The 9,506-nt window shown below is 43.5% G+C and overlaps 1 protein-coding gene across 1 annotated transcript in view; it reads right to left on the minus strand.

The window, feature by feature from the left end:
* The window catches only part of ada (adenosine deaminase), a 31,200-nt gene extending 22,112 nt beyond the window's left edge, over nucleotides 1-9,088 (minus strand). Inside the window, exons 1-2 of the mRNA XM_061735164.1 lie at nucleotides 8,975-9,088; nucleotides 2,509-2,570 (exon numbers count right to left, since the gene is read on the minus strand). Coding sequence (XP_061591148.1) covers nucleotides 2,509-2,570; nucleotides 8,975-9,019 — 107 coding nt within the window. The 5' untranslated portion in view covers nucleotides 9,020-9,088. The remainder of the gene's footprint in view (nucleotides 1-2,508; nucleotides 2,571-8,974) is intronic.
* Between the last annotated feature and the right edge of the window lie 418 nt (nucleotides 9,089-9,506).

The raw sequence follows: 9,506 nt of genomic DNA on the forward strand, positions 1-9,506 counted from the left end.
TCCTACCGGGCTATGTTTGCCGGTGGGACTCCTGACGAAGTAGATAGGTACCGGCAGGCCAAGCGAGCCGCGGCTCGGGCAGTCCTGGAGGCAAAAACTCGGGTCTGGGAGGAGTTCCGAGAGGCCATGGAGGAAGACTTTCGGTCGGCCTCAAGGAAATTCTGGAGGACCGTTCGGCGCCTCAGAAGGGGGATGCAGTACTCTGCCGGCACAGTTTACGGTGTGGGTGGGGAGCTGTTGACCTCGACTGGGGACATCGTCGGACGGTGGAAGGAATACTTTGAGGATCTCCTCAACACGACTGACATGCCTTCCACTGAGGAAGCAGAGGGTGAGGACTCTGGTGGGTGCTCATCCATCACCCAAGCCGAGGTCACTGAGGTAGTTCGTAAGCTCCTCAGTGGCAGGGCACCGGGGGTGGATGAGATTCGCCGTGAGTACCTCAAGTCTCTGGATGTCGTAGGGCTGTCTTGGTTGACACGGCTCTGCGACATGGAGGAAGGGGACAGTACCGCTGGAGTGGCAAACCAGGGTGGTGGTCCCTCTGTTTAAAAAGGGGGACCGGAGAGTGTGTTCCAACTATAGGGGGATCACACTTCTCAGTCTCCCCGGGAAAGTCTACGCCAGGGTACTGGAGAGGAGATTACGGCCGATAGCTGAACCTCGGATTCAGGAGGAACAATGCGGTTTGCGGTCCCGGTCGTGGAACACTGGACCAGCTTTATACCCTCCGCAGGGTGCTCGAGGGTTCATGGGAATTTGCCCAACCAGTCTACATGTGTTTTGTGGATCTGGAGAAGGCATTTGACCGTGTCCCTCGTGCCATCCTGTGGGGGGTGCTCGGTGAGTATGGAGTCCGGGGCCCTCTATTAAGGGCTGTCCGGTGTCTGTATGATCGAAGCAGGAGTTTGGTTCGCATTGCCGGCAGTAAGTCAGACTTGTTCCCGGTGCATGTTGGACTCCGGCAGGGCTGCCCTTTGTCACCGGTCCTGTTCATAATTTTTATGGACAGGATTTCTAGGCGCAGCCAGGGGCCGGAGGGGATCCGGTTTGGGGACCTCAGGATTTCATCTCTGCCTTTTGCGGATGACGTTGTCCTGTTGGCTCCATCGGACCGGGACCTTCACAATGTGCTGGGGCGGTTTGAGGCCGAGTGCGACGCGGCAGGGATGAGAATCAGCACCTCCAAATCCGAGGCCATGGGTCTCCACCGGGCAAGGATGGCATGCCTTCTCCGGGTGGGTGGAGAAGTCCTGCCTCAGGTGGAGGAGTTCAAGTATCTCGGGATCTTGTTCACGAGTGAGGGAACGATGGAGCATGAGATTGACAGACGGATCGGTGCAGCGTCCGCAGTTATGCGGTCGGTGTACCGGACCGTCGTGGTGAAGAGGGAGCTGAGTCGAAAGGCGAAGCTCTCGATTTACCGGTCAATCTACGCACCTACCCTCACCTATGGTCATGAACTTTGGGTAGTGACCGAAAGGACAAGATCGCGGATACAAGCGGCCGAGATGAGTTTCCTCCACAGGGTGGCTGGACGCTCCCTTAGAGATGAGTTTCCTCTGCAGGGTGGCTGGACGCTCCCTTAAAGATGAGTTTCCTCCCTTAGAGATGAGTTTCCTCTGCAGGGTGGCTGGACGCTCCCTTAGAGATAGGGTGAGGAGTTCGGTCACCCGGGAGGAGCTCGGAGTCGAGCCACTGCTCCTTCACATTGAGAGGAGTCAGCTGAAGTGGCTTGGGCATCTGTACCGGATCCTCCTGGACGCCTCCCTAGGGAGGTGTTCCAGGCATGTCCCTCCTCCCTAGGGAGGAGTTCCAGGCATGTCCCACCGGGAGGAGACCCCGGGGAAGACCCAGGACACGCTGGAGAGACTATGTCTCTCGGCTGGCCTGGGAACGCCTCGGACTCCCCCCGGAAGAGCTGGAGGAAGTGTCTGGGGTGAAGGAAGTCTGGGCATCTCTGTTGAGGGTGCTGCCCCCGCGACCCGGGAACGGACAAGCGGAAGAAGATGAGTGTGTGAGTGAGGGTTTACAGCTCAAGAAAACTCAAAAATCCTATCTAAAAAAATGTGAATATTATGGGAATCTTAATCTTAAACTGTAAACCATAATCAGCAATATTAAAATAATAAAAGGCTTGCAATATTTCAATTGATTTGTAATGAATCCAGAATGTATGATGTTTTTATTTTTTCAAATTGCATTACAGAAAATAAAGAACTTCATCACAATATTCAAATTTTCTGTACAGCACCAACATTTTTACATAGCCTGCATGAGGACTAAAGGTTTCATATTTTTAACTGAAACTAGACGTATTCTTTAAATTGTTATTATTAAGGATGTATGACTAAACGTGTTTAACTGATATGCAGAAGGAATCTACAGAAATGGTTTTATTACATAAAAGAAGAAAAGGGAACCAAAAAGGAACAATTACCTTAGATGAGATGTTAAAAAATGTTCATATTTACAGTCAGTAATAACAAAAAAGTTAAATGGACCTACTTGGCAACTTCAAGAATAGTCTGCACCCTGATGGCTCCATCGAGGTGAACGTGCAGCTCAACCTGCGAAAGAGAACGATGGTTAGTAGAGAACTGGGACTGAGTGATCCTCAAAAAGATGACAGACGTCGGCGTTTGAGTTGGAGATCAAAGATGGAGCAGACGCAGAGAGCAGTGGTGTTGAAGTTCAGGATTTTGGCTGCAGCCCATCAGGGAATACAGGACATATGACCGGGCAACAAGTGGTGAAAAGACCAGAGGGACCAGCAGGATTAAAAAAAAACAAGAGGGAGAAAGTGTTCTGGCTCCCCCTCTGCTGCTGAGAGCTGTGATTTATCCGGGCAGATGACGCAGATAAATCTGTACCCATGTTTCAACAGCAGAGGCATCACTTACATAAGTGTCTCAGAACTTTAAGACGTCAGCCTCCTAACAACAACAAGTTCATCCAGATCCTCCGTTTGCACAATCAGATGATTTAACTCATATTTCTCACTGCTGGAAAACCTGGCTCCACATTGGAATGGACATGTCAAGATAATTAATGAACTATAATATTGGAAGTATGGTGAAGGTTCAAGTGAAATCTAACACCGTCAGGGTTGTGGACTCGACCTAATCGTTTATGGGTCAAGTCCATAACCCTTTTAAAGATAGAACCATTTGTTCTATATTTAAAACAAACGGAGTTAAAGTTACTTGGACTTGAACTGTTAATATGGAATGAAAGGTGCTGTATCCACAAGAGAAAGCAGTGATATGAAGCAGAATCTGTTTTCTTCTTTTTGTTCGGGATGGGGAAATAAAACCCAACTCCATTCTTGTAATAATACATTAAGCCAAGACAAGGATGTTGTAAACAAACTCAGCCCTGGAATCAACCCAACATTCCTGGATCAAATGATCTGAACTGCAGCGTACGAGCAGGGAACTTGTGTTTGAGCAATAAAAACGGATTACTACTCACTAATTTTACAATGTACATTAACAAATACATAAAATAAACTACGCTATGCCTTGTGTTTGCTGTAATTGTGGTGCATTAACACTGGCTTAGAGAGTCATTGATCATTTTAGTGCGGTTGGATGCATATGTAATTTTTTTTTTTTTTTTTGTAATTGGTGTTAAAGTTTGGTTTTCACTTCTAAGTTGAAGTTTAGGGTCTATAAAACAATTTGATTCAGAGTATCAAACACACAGATAAAAAATGGCCTCTAGGGGGCGCCGCAAAATATGTAAACTGCTACAACTTTTGATTAGATTAACCAAAGTTAACATATGAGGTATGTATGGATTCAGAATTAAAAGGAGAAACTGGTATACTAAGCATTTGGCGACCAGATTAAAAATAAATACACTTTTAGCCCAAAATTCTAAATGGACACAAGCGAAATGATGCTTTTTTAAAGATAAAATCTGAAAATATCCTCACAGTTGCTAAGGAATTTTACTTTTTAATGGTATTTCATTAAGTCAATACTGTGTGGCGATTAAACTGAAATTGAAATGCTCCTCACTCTTCTATTCTATGCCAAAATGTAGTAACAGCCATAATCTTTGAAATTGCCCCTCGGGGATAAATAAAGTTTTTCTGAATCTGAATCTGAATCTGAATATGAATCTGAATTTGTATGTATGGATTTAGGACCAGGAGTCCCAACTTTTTTCAATCAATCAATCAATCAATCAATCAATCAATCAATCAATCAATCAATCAATCAATCAATCAATCAATCCATCAAGCCATCAAGCCATCAAACTTGGATGAATGCTTAAAAGGTCTCCTTTAAAATGATACCAAAGACAATATAGTGAAACATTAACAGATTTCCTGTACATGAGTCTAAACCAGGATATGCAGCAGCATCTAAAATGTAATTTTCTGAACTTCATGAGCTGATAACTCTGATCCAGCTGCCACTCAGGAAGGGTTATTATCATACCAAAATATCATCTATAGACATGGATATTTTCAAAAATTATAAGCAAGTTTTGTCACCTTGAGTGGTGCTGATATCTGGCCTGGAACATGGACTACATCAGAGAGACGACAGTTGTTACACTCATCAAGTTCAGGAAATCCTGTGGTTCTTTCACTCTGCACAACAGCTCCTGTGCTTCATGGGTAACTTACATAGTTAAGTGACATTAACAATTCGTTGGCAAGAAAACCCCAACAACTAAGATTATTTCTGAAGAAAGCAAGGAAAAAGCACCAGTCTGAATTACAGTTAGGATCCACACGGAGCAACATTTGACCTTCTGTCACTCAGACATTTTATTTAAACCTATATTTGTTGTAAGTGAATCAAGCTGTCAGAGAGGAGCAGAAACTCTCTGGAAGCAGACAGTATGGACAAATATTACACCTTCTGATACTTTACAGGCCAAGAAATGAGCCAATTACAAAGAAAATAGTCAAAAGACTGAAAAAAATCCTACTGAACTGAAACGTTCCTTTAGTTTGTTTGAAATATGTTTTTTGAGATTATTTGTCAAATAGAACTATAAATGTATTCACATTCAGCCTAAAAAGATGATCATGGCATTTTACTGCACAGGTTAGAGCATGTTGTTGGGATTAAAGGGACAGCTCTATGTTGGTTTAAATCATATCTATCTGACAGGTTCCAGTTTTTTCATGTACATGAGGTTTCTTCAGAACAGTCAAGGGTCTGTTATGGTGTTCCACAGGGTTCAGTGCTAGGGCCAATCTTGTTCAGTTTATACATGCAGCCGTTGGGAAGTATAATCCAGAATCACGGCATACACTTTCATTGTTATGCTGATGATACGCAGCTCTATTTGTCTATGAAGCTGGATGAAACAGAACTGTTAGTTAAACTTCAGGCATGTCTTAGGGACATCAAGGACTGGATGTCCAGAAATTTCTTGCTTCTAAATTCAGATAAAACAGAGGTTATCATTCTTGGTTCAGAGCATCTTAGGAAGGGATTAGATGGTGTTGCGATGGCTTCCAGTGCAACTGTGAGAAACCTTGGTGTTGTTTTCGATCAGGATTTGTCGTTTAAACCATATGTTAATCAGGTTTGTAAAATAGCGTTTTTAAAATTCAGAATCCAATTTAAAATTTGATTACTTGCATATAAAGCCCAAAACGGCTTAGCTCCGCATTATTTACAAGACCTGATAGTGCCTTATGTTCCTGGCAGAGCTCTCCGCTCCCAGGGTGCAGGTTTACTCGTAGTTCCTAGAGTATCTAAATGTAGATTTGGAGGGCGGGCGTTCTGCTATCAGGCACCATTTCTATGGAACCAACTTCCAATCTGGATTAAGGAGGCTGACACCACCTCCACCTTTAAAACTAAACTTAAAACCTTTCTGTTTAGTAAAGCCTATAGTTAGTGTTTAGTAAACCTCTAGCTGGTGTTAGTAAATCTCTAGGTAGTGTAAACTCTAGTGTGTTAGAGTCAGTAGTCATACTTGCAGCTATAGAACAAGACTATAATAGTTAGTCTCAAATATAGCTTTGCGGTAGATATGCTGCTATAGGCCTATGCTGCAGGGGGGCACCGACATGATCCACTGGGCGGTGCCTCTCACCCTTCTTCTCCTCTCCTCTTCCCTTCCTCTCTTCTCCTTTTCCATTTTCATTTATTATAAATATCTCATAGCTATCGTTTTTGTCCATCGTTCCTGTAGTTTCTTGTGCTGGCCCCCCCTTTTCTCTTTTTTGTGCAAGTTTACAGGCCGGAGTCTCGGGAGCTGCGTTCTGGCCTGCGGTCCCGCCCCCCCCCCCATCCCCGGTCATCCCATTGCTGCTTCCACCTGCCTACGTGGATGTCTGCTGTGTGCTGCTGACGTCCACCCCCCACCACCCCCACCTCTGATCATCCCGTTGCTGCTTCCACATGCCTGCCAGTCTGGTCTCCAGCAGGAGGGCCCCCCCTTATGATCCAGGTCCTGCTCAAGGTTTCTTCCTCCTAAAGGGGAGTTTTTCCTTGCCACTGTTTGGCTTAAGGTTTTTCTCTCACTATGGGAGTTTTTACCTGCCATTGTTTATGTAATAATTGCTCGGGGGTTTATGTTTATGTTCATGTTCTGGATCTCTGGAAAGCGTCTAGAGACAACATCTGTTGTATTAGACGCTATATAAATACAATTGAATTGAATTGAGATGGATATTTGTTACTACCTACATGATAAAATGGTTAAATAAGAGGCACATTGTTATATTAGACCAACCACATGAACTCTGAGGCGTTCAAGGGTCCATTGATATAAATATGATTCTAATAAATCAATTGCAAATTGACTGATAATGAAACTTTCTTTGATAACAATGTCATGGTTATATTGTGAAGCAAATCCAGCATATCAGCTGTGGATGTTGAACCGCTGGAGGTTTGTGCAGTCATTAATGACGTTATCAGTGCTATCAGTTTTACAACAGCAAACATGCGTAAAGAGGTTTTATCAGCAGCAGCAGCAGTCCCGGTACCCCGCCCTACCCTTCACCCCTGCACACATGTGCGCAGATGCTTCTCAGAGCTCTCAACTCTCTCAACTCTCTCAACTCTCTCAACTCTCTCAGCATGTGTCTTTCTCTTTCTGAATCAGTCGGTCCATGTTTTCTTATCAGCGACCCTATCCTGAGAAGACACATGTAAGTTCAGTCAGCACGCAGGGGCAAAGGACCGTTTGATAAGCATCATGTACCTTTAACCGCATTGAACATTTGGTTTTTATTGCGTTCCCTGGTTCTCTTTCAGTTCACTATTAATATACAGGACTGTCTCAGAAAATTTGAATATTGTGATAAAGTCCTTTATTTTCTGTAATGCAAAAATGTCATACATTCTGGATTCATTACAAATCAACTGAAATATTGCAAGCCTTTTATTATTTTAATATTGCTGATTATGGCTTACAGTTTAAAATTAAGATTCCCAGAATATTCTACATTTTTGAGATAGGATATTTGAGTTTTCTTAAACTGTAAGCCATGATCAGCAGTCCTATATACGTACAAGAAATATATATTTGTAAAAATGTGTTTCCAATTTCAATAAATGAAATGAAGGGGTTCCCACCATCACTGGTAGGCAGCAATTCATTTACTGCTGGACTTTAACACAATACAAGCAGGAAACATTTAGTAGACTTAATAAAATAATCTAAGTTACATATTCATAAAAAGTTAAAATTCTTGAAAAAGTACCAACTGTTAAAGGCTGGCAAAGAGTGGTGTTTGCTGTAGTGCCATTAGAGTACCTTTCATAAATATTGCATTCAAAAAAAGACCAATTCTATAAAGTTTTGGCCCTAATTTTTTTTTTCAATTTTATTTGTGCGTCTACAACAGATGTTGTCTCTAGACGCTTTCCAGAGATCCAGAACATGAACCCCCGAGCAATTATTACATAAACAATAGTTCAACCCTACTTGAACTGTGTAGAGCCTGATGTCTCTAATGTTGCTGGGATTTTCTTGACTGGTCATTCTGTACATTTTTACTGCAACCCAGGGAATTATTTATATGGATCTGAGCTGGTGTTTTCTTTTGTTTTTTTTTTGTTTTCCTGTTTTGCTTGTTATTTCTGTGGATCATATTATGTATCCATTCTTTACTTGTAAAATTAATAAAAATATTGTTTAAAAAAAAAAAGTTAAAATTATAAATGTTACTTCCTTTCATCCAATAGTGTGTCTTGGTGGCTATTGAAGGGTTCTCATCAGAATCAGAAGCTTTATCACAATAAAGAGCTGCTACACGTGAAACTATTACTGCTAGATTACTCAACACAACAGTACAATAATAAATCCCAAATAGCCACATTGAATAATAAAGAAAAACAGAAAAAAGAATACAGGACTGTCTCAGAAAATTTGAATATTGTGATTTTCTGTAATGCAAATTACAAAAACAAAAATGTCATACATTCTGGATTCATTACAAATCAACTGAAATATTGCAAGCCTTTTATTATTTTAATATTGCTGATCATGGCTTACAGCTTAAGAAAACTCAAAAAATTAGAATATTCTGGGAATCTTAATCTTAAACTGTAAACCATAATCAGCAATATTAATAAAATATTATATAATAATAAAAGGCTTGCAATATTTCAGTTGATTTGAAATGAACCATGGAATGTATGACATTTTTGTTTTTTTAATTGCATTACAGAAAATAAAGAACTTGACTCTGAGACAGTCCTGTAAGTATGCTAAATTGTACAGTGAGGGGTGGGAATATTCTTCCTTATCATGGCAAAGGAGGAAGGTCCTTCTGCTGTTAACTTTTATTCACATTTCATACCTGGTACTGATGTACTGTACTCGGTGTGTTCTTGTACTCAGCGTCCTGAGTACTGTACTGTACTTACTGTCCTCAGTCCCGCAGCCGGCCTGGGGGGGCCGGCACACACAACAGATCTAGATCTGCAACAGATCCGTCCTCGGCGAGGACTTCAGTCCTCAACCCCCGCACCCCCTCACGTACCTTGGGCTTGCTGAACACCACTGTCTCGGGAGAAGTCTGGGCCATGGCGGAGCGCGGCTGTCTGTCAGTGCGGCTGTCAGGCTGCCGGTGCGAACACCGAGGGAAGTGGAGCGGAGAGCCTATCAGCGCGGTGCCCTGTGACGCACACAAGCCCCGCCCCCTTGCACACCCAGCAGAAAAACAACACACGGGCCCGCGCTGCAGAGAGAGGACACGGGGAGACGCGCTACAGGTGGACTACAGGTGGACTACAGGTGGGCTACAGGTGGACTGCAGGTGGGCTGCAGGTGGACTACAGGTGGGCTGCAGGTGGGCTACAGGTGGGCTGCAGGTGGGCTACAGGTGGGCTACAGGTGGGCTGCAGGTGGACTACAGGTGGGCTGCAGGTGGACTACAGGTGGACTACAGGTGGACTACAGGTGGACTGCAGGTGGGCTGCAGGTGGACTACAGGTGGGCTACAGGTGGGCTACAGGTGGGCTGCAGGTGGACTACAGGTGGGCTGCAGGTGGACTACAGGTGGACTACAGGTG

This window comes from Cololabis saira, chromosome 12 (genome assembly GCF_033807715.1).
Source record: "Cololabis saira isolate AMF1-May2022 chromosome 12, fColSai1.1, whole genome shotgun sequence".
In the NCBI taxonomy this organism is placed as follows: domain Eukaryota; kingdom Metazoa; phylum Chordata; class Actinopteri; order Beloniformes; family Belonidae; genus Cololabis; species Cololabis saira.